The sequence below is a fragment of the Athene cunicularia genome, assembly GCF_003259725.1.
Source record: "Athene cunicularia isolate RWA chromosome 14 unlocalized genomic scaffold, athCun1 chr14_part1, whole genome shotgun sequence".
In the NCBI taxonomy this organism is placed as follows: domain Eukaryota; kingdom Metazoa; phylum Chordata; class Aves; order Strigiformes; family Strigidae; genus Athene; species Athene cunicularia.
Window position 1 is genome coordinate 5,508,114 of NW_020799118.1, and position 17,835 is coordinate 5,525,948.

The 17,835-nt window shown below is 41.0% G+C and overlaps 1 protein-coding gene across 3 annotated transcripts in view; it reads right to left on the reverse strand.

Annotated features, from left to right (window-relative positions):
* Positions 1 to 17,835, reverse strand: part of MYH11 (myosin heavy chain 11) — a 61,713-nt gene that overhangs the window by 33,360 nt on the left and 10,518 nt on the right. For all 3 annotated transcript variants that reach the window (XM_026858744.1, XM_026858743.1, XM_026858745.1), the window contains exons 3-5: positions 16,849 to 17,005; positions 8,449 to 8,476; positions 681 to 783 (exon numbers count right to left, since the gene is read on the reverse strand). In XM_026858744.1, the coding sequence (XP_026714545.1) occupies positions 681 to 783; positions 8,449 to 8,476; positions 16,849 to 17,005 (288 nt within the window). The remainder of the gene's footprint in view (positions 1 to 680; positions 784 to 8,448; positions 8,477 to 16,848; positions 17,006 to 17,835) is intronic.

Sequence of the window (17,835 nt, forward strand, 5' to 3'; positions counted from 1 at the left end):
TTTTTTTTTTTTTTTTTTGAAACCAGCAAAGACAGTGTAGAGCCTCATCCACACTAACGATCTCCAGGAACTGGGCAGGTACAAGCTCGTATTATGGTTCAGAGAAAGAAAATGAACTTTAGTCACTAACACAAGGCTATTACAAACTTTGAAGGAACAAAGGACTTTAAAAAAATTGTGCCTTTCAAAGTTGTTCTCTCTGATAGAGTAAAAAGACAAGTTTTATTCTGGGACTCCTTGCTAGTTCGTAAGAAAACTCGCTTGCTAACAAAGCCAATCAAAACTCTGGAAGCTTAAACACTGGTATACATTTTTGTGATGCAGCTGGACAATGTGTTAGTTAAAGGCTTTCCCAAACTTCTTAGTTGCCAAGGGCCAAGGGTAAAATAAGGACCCAAGCCCTTGCAGACTCCAAGGCCTTCATGCTAGGTTATAAATAGGTGCTGTGCATATGTAAAGCTATGAATATTTCCTTCTAGCGAAGTACATTCTGATTTGATGCCCAAGGGGGTGTCAAACAAAAAGTTTTTTTCCATAAACATAGAGCTGTGACGTAATTGTGTACTCTTAATATGTCGACTGTTTGGCAAGCCACAGGCGTTGACTTGCTGTTAGCACAGTCAGCTCAGCACAGTCCTAAGAGCCTTGAAGAAGAGATGAATATGGAAGAGCTCACTTACAGTGATGCTGATGTCCTTTTTGCCCTTATGTGACGAAGCAACAACAGCCAGGTATTGAATGACCTTTTTGGTATTTTCTGTCTTGCCAGCACCAGATTCACCTCTGAGGGGAAAGAAAATAACACAAAAGAAGGTAGGTAACTAGGGGACTCCTTCTGCCGTGTCATGTATTTAGTGTAGAAAAACAGGACTGGAAACTGCCTGGCTCACTTAGTATTTACCCCAGAACACCATCTCTCCAAATCCACCTAACTTCAGCATGCAAAGAACGCATTATCAGAGCCGTATCTCTGTCCCAATAGTATTTTGGCTGGACGTTGGGCCATTTAAGGCAATTCTAAAACATGATGCATTTTTGAACGGCAGTTCATCTTGCTTTGGCAGCACATGAACATTTACGAGATGTGGAGCTGGCAGGGAGTCTGCTTGTATTTTAAGACCAAAAAATACAATATTAATTATGATGTAGTAAGAAAAAAACATTAGCAGCAATACAGTGATTTTCTCTTCAGAAACTCTGGCATTAAACAGCTTGTATCAGTGCTGGAGAATAAGATTCTGCCCTATCTGATCTCCATGATCAAATGTTTCTTGAATTTGGTGAGACCAGAGCTGGGACTGCCTGAGTGTCCCTGCTAACTGGGTAGTAAGGGACATCTTGTGTGGGGACATGTCTGACCAGCAGAACTGCATCCATGCAGTGCCCCTGGGAAGTAGGAAGGCTGTGGTAACTTTTCACCTCCCAGAGGACTTCCAGGGTTAAGTTTATTTACAACTCTGAAACCCTCTCTTAAAGTAAAACCGTGGTTTTCAAAATACAGGTACAAGGGACAGATTTATACAATCTTTTCTCAGAAGAACATTTCCAGCCTACTTTTCACTCTCTAAGTGTCACATTACATTGTCTCACATCTTCTAGATACCTTTGGCTCTGATGATTATATAGACAAAAATGTTTTTATACTGTCCTGCCTCAGCAATCAAAAGTGCCTTAAAGTAGGTGTGGATGTAATAAACTAGTTCTTTCAGCTGTATCAAGCTAGTGCTGTGAGGAGGACAACAGTCTAAATGTAAGTTGGACCTCTTTGGATTTAAACTAAAATGGATTTAAAAATAAAAAGAACAGTACATTCAAAATCCCATGGATACCTGTCAGCTCTTTTGAAGCTGAAACTATTTAGCTGGACCCATTGCAGTTCTGCTTCTTTTCCTAATTAGGAATTACAGGAGTTAATTTTCCCTACCAAGGGACCAGTGATAAATGGACATAAAAAATATGGATAAGTGCTGGGCAGAACTTTCAAGATGGAATGACAATGATGTAAACCTTAGGAAACCAGAAACAATTCCTGCTGGAGATATGACACGATGAGAAGTGTTTCTTCTGGCTTTTAGAGTTTTAACTAGAAATAATTGTGACAAATATGTTCCTTTTCACAAGACCTGGGTTAATTTGCACAGTTTAGAGGTTGGATTCATCTCTGCCTGGGCTTCAGTGCTAAAACATTTCCATGCTTTATTGATAAAAATTAAGTGTCCTAGGAACAATTCCAAACCAAGCACACCAATTTGAAGACATATGCATACAAAGTTTTCAAATAAATCTACCTTACAACTTTGCTTCTTTGGAAAAAAATAAAAAAAACACCCTTTCTTCAAACAAACCCTGGGCTTTGAACTATTCCATTTTATTAAAGGTTATTTGTAGTTCATCACTACAGGAATTGCATTTCCTTTCTCCCAGGGCAACATTTGCCCATCATTTGGCTTTCCCCCGAATCCCTGTAAGTATTACCATATATGGCATCATTTTACTTGTAATTATCCTGCCATACTGTAATGCTTGAGTTACTTAACATTTAGTTCTGTGCTTTCATCCTTAACTCTTTGCTCCTACAAAAGCTGAGGGTTTTCCTATTTTCTGCAGACAGACTTTGAGGCTTTAACTTCCTTTTGAAGTGGACAACAAATGGAAATGCTTCAACATGAAATGGAAAACAGACAGGAACTCAAAAATTACAAGTAGAAAAAAAAATCTCTAAGATCAGTAAGTAATGAAGAGTAATGTCCATAGCTGATGAACACATCTAATTTTACAGCATTTCAGATAATTTTTAAATTTCCATGAAAATAGACAGGTCTGATAAACAAGTACCCATTATACAACATAGTAGCCCTCATACTCTGAAGGATGCATCACAGATGTATGACAATGTTTAGATTTCATCCCAGTGATAAAATACCATGTTTGAAAACTACCTAATGAGGAGGAATGTCTAGATCAGGATCAATGCCTCTAAACATCACTAAGATTACAAGGGAAAAGACCCAGGAGGAGGAGAGCATGGAGCATGTGAATCTCTTAGTTTGCTTCACAGGTGGATGAAATTCTTCCTAGAACTACCGAGCTGCAACAGAATTAATCATGCTGGGTTTTTTTTTTTCTTTGCATCTGCCTCGAAGTACCATCATTTCTGGGGTGACAGAAACAACTTTCATTGTGAGATGGTATAAGGAACCCCACCTGTTTTAAAATCTACATGCTCTCCTCAGTTCAGTGGTTGAATTTTTAAAGATGGGTCTTTTTCTTGCAAGTATTTTTCAGTGGCTTTTGGCATGGACCATAAACAACCGTGTTCCTACCAGGAGGCATCTGCTCCTCTCTTCTGAATGCCCATTTCCTCCAGTTTTTACCCCTAAATTATGTTCCAAAGCAGGTGTTCACCATATAAATGCTGTTATCACTGTCCTAATCATGATCTTCTGAGAGCAGACTGTTTAACTGAAGCATCTCAAAACATTCTTGTTGCCTGCCATACACAGAGGCAGCACATTTACTGCCAGTGTTGTTCTTTGCCCCCAGCTCAGAGGGGCAACACAGTAAGACAGATCAAAAGCAGGTCCCATTGCACAGTTCTGATCAGCCCAAAGCAGTACTTTATCTACTCCCTGTGCATGTTTTCCTCCTAAGAAAATCCTTGGCTTTCCCAGAGCAAGAGCATCTACTAGGCTTACAGGCTTGTTCTGTTAAAAACACCTCTCTCTCATTGTGTGGCATAGCTTAGATTTATTCTTCCCTTATTTCTTGACAGGCATTGTTTTAGAAACTCAGTACAGGATTTAAAGTACACAAACTCACATAGATATTATGCCGTTATAACTGAGTTTTTGTGCCACATGAGCTACCAAATCCTCCGTGACTCCATTACCTTCACCTTAAAGGAAAAGTATCCCACTTAGAATAGGTTCCCAAATTGGGACAAGGTGAGACTAGCAAGTTGGCCCCATTGTTGTGGGGTGAGCCTGTGGTGTAGCTAGGACACTTGTACGTTTGGGTATAATGGAAAAATCAGTTAAAAAGTGTTTTGTTGAAAACTGGAAAGCTTTCTGTATTAATATTATGATGTAAGACTTAGCTTAAGTCCACTTTTGGAAACATCTAAAAAGTAACAGCAGAATGTATTTTCAGCATTTGTTTCAGTAAGCAATGAACCACAAAAATTGCCCGTTCACACATCTCTTAATCTGGCCATCCTGGCACTGCGGGAAGCCTCTGTGCACAGAGCAGTCAATGAGGTGCTCTAAATCACATTAGGGCTTGGCAGGCTTCGTCCTGCAGTATGAGATGTGCAAAGATAATGAACATCTTTGTCCTAGACCAGCTGTATCCCACTAGAGATCCGTCTCAGAAGCCAGCCCGCTGATCTTACTAGTTTACTTGTATAAAAAGTCCCCAAAGAGACCAAGCTGGTTCAGCACCAAGCTCCACCCCAGGTCTAAAGCTACACAAGATATCTGTATGGGAGAAGGGCCAGGCAGCAGCGCTTGCCAGCTCCAGCTTTTGAGATTGAGCGAGCTTGGAAGGAAAAGAGTTTAGCTCTCTTGTGGAGGAGTCTTTGACTAATGGGGCTTTGCAGTTTGGAGGATGTTCTGGATGACTCTGCTTCTTGACACGTGTCAGGGGAGAAAGCAGGCTGAAGTCCCGTGGCCGGGTGAGGCTCTGGAGAGTTTGCCCAAAAGAGAGGGGAGAAAGGAGAAAAGGGCAGGATGGTCACTGTCTCACACAGTATTTTGTCTGTTACTCTATCAGTTAAGTGGAAATGGGACCCAGCTACCATCTATTTTTATAGAAGCTATTCAAACTAAATGCATGTATAAAAACCATCTGCTTTCTAGAAAATATTCTACCCACTCTTCAGGAAGTGGCTAAAATATGATAACCCCAAGATCAGACAGGTTTAACAGGAGATCTTTAAAACACTCGCGTGCTCAGCTGTGCAAATAAGCACCTGTAAAATTTTTTAGTAAAAAAACCTTTTGAAAACTCCAGGAGAATCCACTTGTATCTTTAGAAACAAAACAGCTTCCAGGCCAGAAGTCTCCTTTGAGTGCTAATGCCACTACTTACATTGGAGGAAACCTGAAAAGTCACAAGCCTGTTCACTGGCCATTGTTTGTGATGCACTGAGGTTGCTCAAGTCTCTGAATAACTGGACAGTTCTCCTGGGATTTTTCCTTCAGCAACATCTAATATGTTGGTCAACACAGACCAGCACGGTCTTTGCAAGAGTGGACACAGAACATTTCCTGGCCAACTCAGATGTCAAAGAGAAGAGACTGCAGTGGCAGTGGCCTAAGTGCAGGCAGGAATTTTGGGGAATCCCAATAGCCAGGCAGAGCAGTGAAGGCTGCCCAGAACAGTACAGGGACCAAAACACAGGGATGGAAAAGTCTTAACTGCCTTAATTTTTGGACACATAAAATAGTAAGATTTCATACCCTTATGTATGTTTATTATTTATGTTGTGTTATGTATTTCACAGCCATGGTATAAAGTTTCTTATGTTCCAAAGAGGCAGCTTGTATATGTGCATGATAGGATGTGGGGTGTTAAGGCTGACTGTAAAGAGGTAGAGAGGAACTGGCAGAGAATGGCATGAGAGGTTGTTCAGTGGGACAACGCTAACAGCAGAAAGGATGTGTGCACAGAGGAGAGTAGATCAAAGGCAGTATGGCTGTAGTTATGAATAAAATACAGAGGAAATAATGAAATCTAGGAAAGACAGGGAATTCTGAGGAAGTATTAGAACCCGTGGAGCATTTTAAACATACCACAGTCAATCACACAAAGGGTAGGGACTGAAAAAGAGCACAAACAATACTTAACCACGTGAGGGTGGGTTAAATGAACTGCGGGTGAAGTCCTGCGAATGGGTATAGTTATACTCAGAAACACAAAATCACACCTAGCTCTCAGATCTGGGCCCCTGCCTGTGCCCCAGCAGCACTTCAGGCAAGTCCCAAGCACTCAGCATCCCACCAGACCTTTGGTTTCCAGGTGAGTTCTACTAACAGTGGAATAACTCTGCAGAAGTAGTACAAAGCACACAGGACAGGGTACTTAAAAATAAAGTGTGCCATTTCTGCTTTCATTTTGACACCAGTATTTTGGCTATTCTGCCAAATTCCCGTAAGGTTAATAGCAAAAACTTATTTGTGGGAGATGGGTATCAGTAAGTGGAAGAATGCAAGAGTCTACACTGCAGCATCGCTGAACATCAGTGAGTTTTTGGCAGCATCCACAACTACTTATATATGAATTTTTACAGCTACATTTTTTATAATTTATGTACCAGGCCTTGGAAAGTTTGAGCCTGTAGCTATTTAAGAAAAGATCCCAGCTGATCAGTGCCATGAAGTCTTCAGTTATTGCTACATATTTTAGGCAAAAAGGTAATTTCTTAGAATTTTTAGCAATTCTATAAAATAAAGCAAATTGCTTCCGCTTGGCAGATGCCCAGCTGAAAGCCAAGTGAACTTTCTTCTTTCTGTACAGTCAAATAAGGCCAGCAAGGATAATAAACCAGTAGAGGTTAAATTTGTGTACCTTGGTTTTAGCTTGACTCATCTTTTTGGTTTAAAAGACATGGTGAGGACTATTTTAAGCTATGGCTCACGATGCCCATTCAACATACAGCAGTTATTGTAAGCATCTCATTGAATCACTTACTGTGGCTGGTTTCAAAGTGGGAAAGACATTTCATTACTTCTATTTTATGTATTACTGGTGCGAAACACTTTATGTTTCCAGTTTAGATGCCCAGGTGAAATAAAAAAGGTATTTTGAATATATGGTATCTGCCAGAAGTGGATCCTTTAATGAATATTCATGAACAAAAAGGCATAGATTCGTAAAATAAAGTCCCTTTCTTAAAAATCCTAGTACTCCAAAGTTAAAAGAAGATCTGAAGATTTACTGATGGAAAAATAAACTAAAGTACAAGAATAGAAGGAGGAAATGCATATTGTAAATTAGTCTTCATTACCATGACATGTTTCATCCTGGGAAGAATGTGATGGTCAATTTTTATTTCATCATTGCAGCAATTTTAGGATTATTTTTGGTATTAATGCATTTTTTGGCAGATTCTTGATTTATATGAAATCTTGTCACAACAGAGGTTAGAGCTGTGCTAGCATTTACAGTACCAGATACAGTATCTATAATTTTTACTTTTTCCTAGGTGATAAATTTGTTCCAGTCAGCACTGGCACTCACAAGTAAATGTATGGCTGGTGATCAGTAGCAGTGCTTTTTATAACTGTATCATAAACATATATTCAGTCAGTCGGTAGCCACATTTTCACAGATAGCTAAAACCAGTTCAGTTTGGGACTATGTGTATTTACAATACTTGACAGACCACAGCATCATTGCATGAACTTGCTATAAATAATACGCATGCCACCTTCTCCAAACAATAATTAGTATTTATACAGAGTCAAATTCTGCATTTGATCAGGAAAACTGGAAGATGCCTAATACAACAATCACAAAATTACATCAAAAGCATCCTCGATGGCATTCAAGTAAATAAAACCAGCTAACTAGCAATAGAGGAATGGAGAAATGGTCAAAACTGAAGGTCAGACAGGAGATCCCTGTCCGATTCAACAGACTGAGTGTTTTGCAGGATAGGTAGGAATGAAAAACCGATGGGATTTTGTGGGGCAGTAGCGAAGCTTGTTGCAGTACAGCTGAACCCCCACGCTGGGGCTGTCTGAGCACTGGGGGGCCAAAACCCAGAGAGCAGGCCTTCAGCAAGCTGGGACACAGGAAAACCAGAGAGTTCAAAACAGGGATGTCTTAGCTGGTATTCCACTCCTGCCTAAAACGATTACTCAGGGACTGCAGAAGGGTCTGACCCGCAGGGTGCTGCTGAGCCCTCTGAGCCCCTGGGGTGCCCCCTGCCAGCAGTGGGGCACAGAACCTTCCCCCTTCTAGCTACAGGATATGCCAACAGCACAAATCAACAGCATGGGCATGAAAGGTCACTCTGAATTAGGAAGTTGTGGTGAGCCACCAACAGCTGAAAATGAAAAGCAGTTCAGTAAATAGCCAGGATGCTCTGTGTTCCTCAGTTTACTTTGTTCCTCGGCTTCCTCTAGGAACCTCTTAAAATCCCTTGTCCTCTCCACACACACAGCTTCACAACCACACTCCCCAACTGTTCATTGTAAACTCTTAAATCTCTAAATTCAGAAAGTCAATTTAGAGGAATAAGTTTGTGCATTAAGGACTTCCTACGACACTGATACCTACTTTTTATTTTATCAACAGGTAAATCTACTGGAGTAGATTTAGGACTGAAGTTCAGTCTTACAGAAGGTGAGGAGACTCTGTCCATTTCATCAAAATTTGAATGAATTTTGGATAAAGAAAGACATTGTAATATTGAGATGTACTAAAATAGATCATTTTACTTACGTGCACAGGATAGACTGGTCTTCTCGATCTGTGAATAAAGAAAAAAAATCCATTAATTAGGGAAAATGGCTGTCCTGACAGAAGCACTTACATTTATAAGGTTTTACATTGAACAGCCTAGACCTTCCAAAATCTGGCAATCCATGATTAGTCAAAAGTACTGGGTTCATATCTTATTTAATTTGCCCTTGCATTTAAATAACCATCTCTAATGGAAATATTTTGTACAAAATATGAACAAAAGGTTAAGAGTTCAAAAATATTTTTTGTAAATTCCATTAGAGATGAACTGTAATGAGGACAGCAAAAAGATCAGGCTCTCTATAAGAAGATTATAACTGAAAATTTCAAACCTGAAACTCAAGTTTTTACTACGCTTACGAAGTATGGCTAGCAGCCCACTTGAGACAAAGTCTGGACAGATAAGGCATCAAAAACTAAAATGTGTTAAGCTGGTCATGCAAAGCTTTGAATTTTGAAAGCAGAGAAGTTCAGATACCTGAATAATGTACTCTCTATTTCATTTCAGAGACAACTATTATCAAGAGGACAAGTAACTTCTTTGAGATGTCCTCCAAAGAATAAGATAAAGCAAGACACTTCATATGTTTTACAAGAGCAAGTCAACAAGTACATAAGTATTCTTCATGCTTTTTACTATGAAGAGGACTATCAAACACATTTGGGATCAAGATTTATAAAAAGGTGTGCCAAAATTTCCATTTCTGCTATGTGAGGCATGTCAGAGGTTTCTGAGCGGCAGGGTGCAGCACACTGTAATGCTGCAGGAAGGTTTAGGATTACATCCTAGCTCCATAACCTGCTCTTGCTGTGTTCCTCCTTACTTATACTTTTGGAGTTGGAGTTTCTCTTTACCTTCAGAACTTTTACACAGAATTTTCTACCAAAAGGCTCATCTCTAGGCTGTGATGGACAATGGACACCCACTGAAGTTTCATAATGCTAAACTATTTTGTAAACCTCCATTGAAGGCAGACTTCCAGGAAAGTCTGTGGTAATGGGAGGCTTTGCAATTTGCCCTCTATGTAAAGATTCATGACTCGTGTGTTGCTGTGAGCAGTTCTGAAGTAGACCAACCTTTTGCACTGTGGGGATGGTCAAACACTGGGACAGGTTGCCCAGAGAGGTGTGGTATCTCCAACCTTGGAGCTATTTGGAAGTAGATCTGAACACAGCTCTGAGCAACCTGCCCTGGCATTGAAGTTGGCCCTTCTTTGGGTGAGGCTGTCACAGACTGCCTTTCACAGGCTGTTGAAAAATATTTTGACTTAGAAAATAAATCCCCAGCTAGGTCAAACACATTTTTGAAAAGTGCGCATAGTTTACAAATCTGAGACTGGAGGCAGATAATTAGGGCAGAAGCAAATGTTTCTGTATGATTCAGCATTATTTATCAAACGCAGAGCTACCATTAGCCCAATGGAGCCTTTGGTCATCGGTTAAGACCTGAACTCCTCATCCTTTAATTCAATGCGTGGGGCGATTTGCAGGGCTACCTATCTGATTGCTTACCCCCAGTTGCTGACCCTGTATGTAATAAATACCATGAGATAAACAAGCTTTCTGTACTGTGTAAAGATAACAGAGATAAATTCGACCTATTAAGCTTGCAAGTTGTAATTGCTGCCTGGACCACAGCCAGTCTAGGAAAAGCAGTAGAGGACTCTGCTATCCCTTGGATTGATACTAAACAACTGTTTTACTCCCAGTTCCTCAATAGCTATAACATTAACTGCTTTATTGATCACTCAAACAGCAAATGGTGCCACTTAACTGCTTTATTCAGTAAATTGGTGCAATATGACTCATTCATTTCTATTGGAGATACTTGTCAGCAATCAGCACAGCAGGACTTTTCCACATAAACATTCGGAAAGAGAGGTGCTGTGAGCCATGTTTATTTTTCACTGCAGGATACCAACTAGGATTTCTTTTAAGTTAAAAAAGTGAGAATACGGTAGAATTTCTGCTAAAAATACACTGTTGTGTAAATAGAAACCATGGCTATATATTGATATTGCATCACAAATCCATAAATATGATAAAGAAAATAAAAGTTACTATTTGATACAGAGTTGCCAGTGGAATTTCTGAGCTCAGGGAACATTAGAAAAAGTAGGTCTCCTCCAAGCCAAGTATTTTCTCACTGCCCTTTGCTGTCCATTGCTGCCCTTTTGCTCTGCAGGAAGTGGAAAACCCCTCCTGAAGGTATCTCATAAACTGGCCCACCACGGTGGTTTGCATGAGTGCATGTGTTTGGGCAGCTTTGCTGAAATGCAAGACCAGGAGAAGGATTAGGAAGGTCAGAAGTTGCACCAAGTGCTCTCTGGGATAGCAAACAGGCTGTGCAAGCCCAGCCTGAGTTACTGAATTGCTTTGGACGCGATCAGCCCAGTCCTGCATGCAGGTACAGGGAACAAATCCCGCTGAAGTGGGAATAAGAGGGAAAGGAGGGAGCAGTGGGTCTTTGGTCCTGGAGGGACTGAAGCTGAAAGCAGGGACGGCTGGGTGGTTGTGGCTCTCCAAGGATGCCTGCTGGTGAAGCAGCACTTCGTGACTCTGAGTGACAGCAACTCGCTTCTGGACTAGTGGGGGTTCTTGGGAGGAAAATCAAAATTATTTATTTGCTTTCAGCTTTCTCTTGTAGTCTGAAAGGCTTCCAGAACTGGACCTATGTGATTTGCCTGTTCTCTGTAGGTGAACAACCCCATGGCATTCTCGCAAGCTTCTCTCTTGGTCACTGGACTTATCCCCTGCTACCTTCCCTTGTGTTTGGCAGCCATATGAATTCTCGAAGTTCTCAGCCCTGCGTTGCTGAACTGTGTAGCTTGTCCGGCAAAACCTCATGCTAACAAACTGTTCTGTGCACATTAATGGAGGGAGAATTCCAGACGTTACTCGGTTTCCTTCAGCAGTTCTAACAAATTGCAAAGGTAAGAAGGAGATGCATCAGGAAATCTAATCCTGTTCTGTTATAACCTGAGCTGCAAATACTGGTCTCATTTATTTCCAAGGGCTCTCCTGTTCGATTACTCCTATTTCTGTTCTGGAATGTTTTATTTTATATAGGAAGGACTGTGCCCTATTTTGGGAGTCTGCAACTTTATGTGGGTAGATCTATCAGAAGAGAATGACTTGCATGAATAAAACACCTTAAACATAATTCCTGGGGTTTAAAAAGTAACAAAATATGCCTTCTAGATGCCAGTGTCTTTTTGGTTAATGCCTTTTTAAAAAGATTGACATTACCTGGGAGACTATCATATCCACCCCCTCTATGTCTATATGAGATGTTTTGGACATTTTAAAATTTTCTTCTCAGTTTTTAATAGCACAGACATCTACATTTACATTCTAAACCCCACCAGTTTTCCTAAACATGCAGTTGGCTGCTTTTTTTTTTCCCTGAATCTGCTTAGCTTTATCACCAAACACCTCCGGATTGCTCATAAGAATCATATGCCCCTCTGTTCTTGATGGACCAGCTAGCTCTGCTTAATCACAAAGAAAATCAGATGGTTTATCACAATGAAGCAGCAAGTTGGCAGCTTTACCATAAAAGGAGAAAACCAGACTGAAACCATGTTCCAACACTCACTTACTGCTTCTTTACATTTGCTAATAATGACACTGCCTAAAGGGGACATTTCTGTACAGCCTTGCTAAGGACACAGTAAACAGATGGTTTTTCACAGCAGCTTCATTTTCTAAGATCTTGGGAACTATGTTTCCCTCCCATACCTCCCAGTAACTACCAGGTTGTTTGTTTTTCCATCTTTAACTCAAGCTTGCATAAATATGGCTTTGCAGAAAATAGATAACCTTCTTGAATCTGCAGAAAGCCATAATACATCTTCTCCATGACGACTTATTGCCAGAGAACCTAAGCCTACCCATTCACACGAAAACTTTCTATCTATTACTACTGCTACATAACCTGACTTTTCACGTTTGTACTGTTTATCAGTTACTTGCCGCATGCAGGGCAGATGGCAGAAGGCAGCAGAATTACTCATCCTTACTGGACTGGTGTCTCAGCTCCATCAACACTGGAAGCTGGCAGTGCTGCAGGAAGAAGTCATCCACCCACCTCCAGCTCCGCTTCCCTGGCCTGCACTGCCCTCTCCTTGCTGCTGTGCCCAGCGTTCATGCAGCCACACTGTGCCCCAGGAGGGGGTGACCCCCTTTAAAACTAATTCAGCGAAAAGCAAAGGATGGTTTTCACCTGCAGCAGTTTTGCATCATGACTGTGTCATGAAGACTGGTGCTGGCAGTGCCACAGTCAGAACGGGGGTCAAGCCCTTCGTATGGCAGCTGTGCCACTGGGGAGCTACTTCATCCGAAACACAGGAGAGAGAGGTGGGTACAGAAGCATAGGGTGATTTTTATGATCGCAGCCTCTAAGTGTAGTCACAGTCAGCTAGCTTGTCTGTAAAGACAGTCCATGGGGCCCAGTTCAGTGTGTGGTAGCTCCTGGGGACAGATACATACACACAGTGCTCTCATGGAATATTCTGATACTTGTTATATTCTCTTAGTCTTATAGATCAAAGAAAACTAAAGTGGATAAAGTTTATTCTTGTTCTGGTTGGAAATGAGCATCAGTGACTGTGCCTGGGCAACAATCATACTGCATTAGTGATACGGTAACCAGTAGATTCAACAAGACATCCAGCACCCCAGTTTGAGCATGAGACAGCATGACTGTGATTTGTAAAGGGGTTTAAGGTGCTCAGACCCACTTAAAACAAGTGGAAATTTTTTCTCTGCCCAGCCAACATCCCTGTTAATTCCTGCGTCCTGTGAGATGTCAGCTTTTCTGCATATTTGGAAGAAAGTCCAAATATCTGATTTCTGTTAACAGTGGCTAAGTGTTATTACTGGAATAACTTTGATGTGACTTAAACATCATCCCTAATGAATGCATTAACAAAGTAAGTCCTTAAAGCAGAGGAGTGCAGTGTGCACCCCTCATGGTTTTTTGCTGGATATTTGGGCCAACAGAGGAGAGGGTGAGAATGGGAATGGCTGTGATTCCCCGATGATGAGCCTGCAAGAGGACCAGCAATCTGCAGACACTGAGGCTTGATTCACTGAAAGATAAAGGTTCCCTGAGACATCTAACAGGCTGATCGCTTTTGGCTGAGTGGCCCTGGTCATGAAGTATTCTTCAGTCTCATGAATCTAAGATATCTTTTACTTTGGCAAGAAGAAACTATGCAAGTTTCCCAGATAAGGAGCAATACTAAAATTTCACAAGGAAAACATTCAGTGCCCCGATCCATGTTTATGAGTAAGAATTTTTGTTTATATTCCGTTTGCAAATATGCTTACAAAAAACCATGAAGCTCTTATGTTTATACATGTTGCACACACACACACACACACACACACACAATCATGGTGACGCCCACTTTTACCACTCCAATGTGAATATAATTTGGCTAAATAACTAGAGTTATTTTGAGGTTTGGTTTAGTTTTATGAACAAAACATGAGTACATTTTTACAAACAAAAGCACAGCTTTAAAAACCAGCTGGGGCCCTCTTCAGAGATGGAGAGACTCCAAAATGGCATGTGCAAGTAAATAAGCAAGTAAAGCGTGGGTGTCCTGGGCTTGTGGTGCAGGCTCTTGTGGGACCTCCCCGGCTGCTGTGCCAGCTGTGCGTGGTTAGGATGGGAGGCAGTGGAAGAGCATTCTCTTTAATATTCAATTGATGATCTCTTCCCTTCTCTTTTCTTTCTGCCTGCTCTCCCCCTTGTCTCTACTGTCAAGGAGAATTCCTTGCCAGGGGGGCACACAAATAACGAGATGTAAAGCTTCCCCAAGAGCTGGAGGGGCCAGGAATTCATTATGAGTACAAAAAAATTAATAGAAAGAGGCATGCACTCTTGCTGCCTCCTCCTCCCAGCACCCAGCCTGAAAGTCACAGCTGAACCCAGGCTCTCCTAGATGCAGTTAATAACCAGAGCGAAGGGCAAGGCAGCTCTAGTGCCCTCACTGCTCCTCGGGAGAGCGTGCTGGGCAGGGCGGGAGAGTGAAGAGGGCTTCATGCTGCTGGGATCAGGCTGATACTAGTTTCATGTTCAGCAGAAAACTCATGTACTGTCAGGCCAGAACAATTCTCCTGTTTCAGCATAGGCTTGCAGTATTATGGTTCTTTGGTTTTCTCTCTTTCTTCAGATAGCTTGCAGCCCTTTCCTGGTTGTTTTGCCCCACCCCGTTTTTAGGGACAAGTAGCAGTACTCTGCACATCTGAGTGAGAACACTGCTAATGACCTGCAGGAGCCAGAAGCTTCTTGCCGAGGTCCCCTGCAAGGCTTGCTGCTTAAATAAAGGATCTGAGGAAAGAAGACTGCTTTGAGTTCAGGGCTGGCTTTGAGCCCTGGACAGTGCTAGATGCAGAGCACAGGAGATGATCTAGAGGACAGATACATCACAGTGGCTTAGTGGGATGAGCTTATGCCAAGTAAGTTTCTTATAACTGTGGTTACATAAAAAAATTATATTTACTGAATTATGTTATTTTAGAAGTACCTGCCCTCTCAGTCCTAAACATATTTTACATGCCTGTCTTCATGAATAACTCTGCTATTACAGTAGGGAGGAAGGTCTGTCTTCTTTTATTGTTGCTTTACTGATCCTCCTCTGCTGCACTGCAGCTCTGCCTTCTGGGATGCACTCCAGAAAAGAAATGTCCCATAAGCCAGAGGAATAAAAAAGGTTGATATTGTGAAGCAGATATCTAGTTCTTTGGGTTTAGAGTTGAATTAACTATATTTCCAACTCTTATATCTGAAAATGTAGGGTTTTGAAGTCAAGAACCTAGGATATGATTAGGTAATCAATTTAAGTAAACAATCTTCAGGAGTTTAATCTTTAGCAGTTCTAAGAATTTTGTTATCTGGATTATTTAGTTAGAGTTACGGTTAGTATGTATGAGCACTCAGGACTTTTTTTGGGGAACAGAACTGTTTTGATGCCTTTGATATCAGTCACAATTGGGGTTTGTTTATGTGCATGTGTGTGTATATATATCTATCTATCTATATTGATTGCACCAAAATAATAGGACTTTGATTGTATTTTCAGTCAGTAGAAGTCTGCCTGGGGCCAGGCAATTACACTGGGTTGGATGGCCTGGCACATACACATAAGATGATCTTTTTCATTGTGAGGAAGGACTTTGTCTAGTCTGAATCTTGGTTTAGAAAAGAGCAATAAACTATGATATGCCAAACTGACTCTGTAACTTCTAGTAAATTAATCAGATTTGTATTTCAAGTAGGACAAGTACAGGAGTACTGCATCCTTGTGATTACAAAGTGCTGTGCACCTGCAGAAATACTGTGCCATTTCATTTGCGTAGTCAGATAAAGTGCATAGTGGTTTTAAATATATTAGTTTCTCTGAAACAATCACTGTTCTGTGTATGTATGTAGGTATTACAAATCAATACTGTATTAATCTAGCTGCTAAATTGAAACTTTGAGATGCTGTTTATTGTTTTCACTACTCTTTAAGCTCCAAACTGGGAAGCCCTCAACTTTGGGTCAAGCCTGTGAACCTTCCTGAGCCAAAGTCACTAGCCAGAATATCCGCAGAATCGGGCTCCTAATGAGTACATTTACATTTCCAAGCATTCTGTAGAGTCCTGGTTTCCTGGAGCACCTGAGGTGGCTGTGAGATGGCAGCCAGTCACATCCCTGTAGTCCGTAGTGTTGCAGCCTCATACTTCCATCACTATAGCGTTTTCATCCCTAAATTATGATTTTTCCTTAGAGAAAAAGCCCCTCAGTCTGGCAGGAGTGACTGCAGAAGGAGGAGAGCACTGTGAATTCTGACGGTTTTCTTCCTACCATTTGGGTCCTGACTGCTTTCCCATTCCTGCTCGTTGCAGTTCTAGTCAGAAAATAAGAGCACATCTCAACTCAGGGCTCCAAAGCACTGGACTGTAATGAAAGTAACCCCAAAATATATTTTGAATTTCCTTTGCTAGGGGGGAAGAAAGAGAGAGAGGATCAACACGGACAGATCCAGCAGTGCTAGCAGCTAACTTTGGAATACTCTCTTGCTGGTAGAGAGGGAGCATTTTCCATGCCCGTATTTGCCAAAACTATTTGCTTGACTTTGAAACCTTCCCACATGCCTCAACACAGATGGGTAAAAGGATTGTTTTTCCTTTTTGAGTCACAGTGTTGTGGACTGCCGTTCCTGCCAAAGAATTTCTCTGAAACTTCTAGAATGCCTGTGTCACCCTGCGTAACAGATCTGTTCTGGCTGTGCTCCTTGCAGGAGCGCGTGTGGAGCTATAAGGTGTTTGCTCCCACGTTAGCGGGCAGCAGTTTCTGAGAACTGCAGCATTAAACTTGCCTACCTTGGAGCATGCTCCTGTAGGCGGTGTCCGCGATGGCGTAGATGTGGGGCGGCATCTCATGCCTCTTCTTTCCTTTGTACATGTCGATAATCTTCTCGGAATAAATGGGCAACTGTTTGTATGGGTTTATCACAACGCAGAAGAGACCTGAATAAGTCTGCAAGGAAATTAGAGTAAAAACCGTAATTAATGTAATGTGCTCTGTCTAGTCTGGGAAACTCGGGCATCGGCTGCATTAAACTAATAGGATTTTAGCAAATAACATTCTTCTGTATTCTATGTAACAAATGAAGCAGTGATTTCTAAGTGTACATGGACAGGTGGTTTCCAAGTGCACAAATAATTGCTTCCAATAATCAAACTGTTAGAAAGCGTGTGAATTCAGCAAGTGGTAGAAACACCATGGTCTGATGTTAGAGCTTCTTGACTTATTTTCAGTACATAGTGAATCACCCTTATCTGTGGTGATGTAACAAATGTAATAATTCGTAATATTTCTTTATGCGTATTTTCATTTCAGAGTATGTCCTCTGCTCAGATAGGTGTCAAATTTTGTAAACTGAAATCCTAGGTAGGAAGCCTAGATTAATGTTAGAAGAAAGATTAAAAAAAAAAAAACATTATATGGACACCATATAACAATAATGACTGATGAGAGTCCTTGAAAATAATTATTCAAGTTCCAAATAGATGTCTTAACAGAATAGTCATGCCTTCACTACATGACTCTTTCTGTAGGAAATATAAGGATAAATGTGGTTTTTGTTTACAGTTTAATGAAGGTATTCATATAAAAATATATACATAAACAAGGACATTGGCTACCAGATTGCTGTTCATCCATGTTTTTTTAGTTTTTTTTTAAATTTTCCTTCATTTCGGAATGCTCCAACTATTGAACTGGAGCAGAAATAATAGCATATGATAATAGATAGTGAGCCGTATGTCACAAATAGTTACTAAAAGTAAGCAATTTGCGAGGGTTTT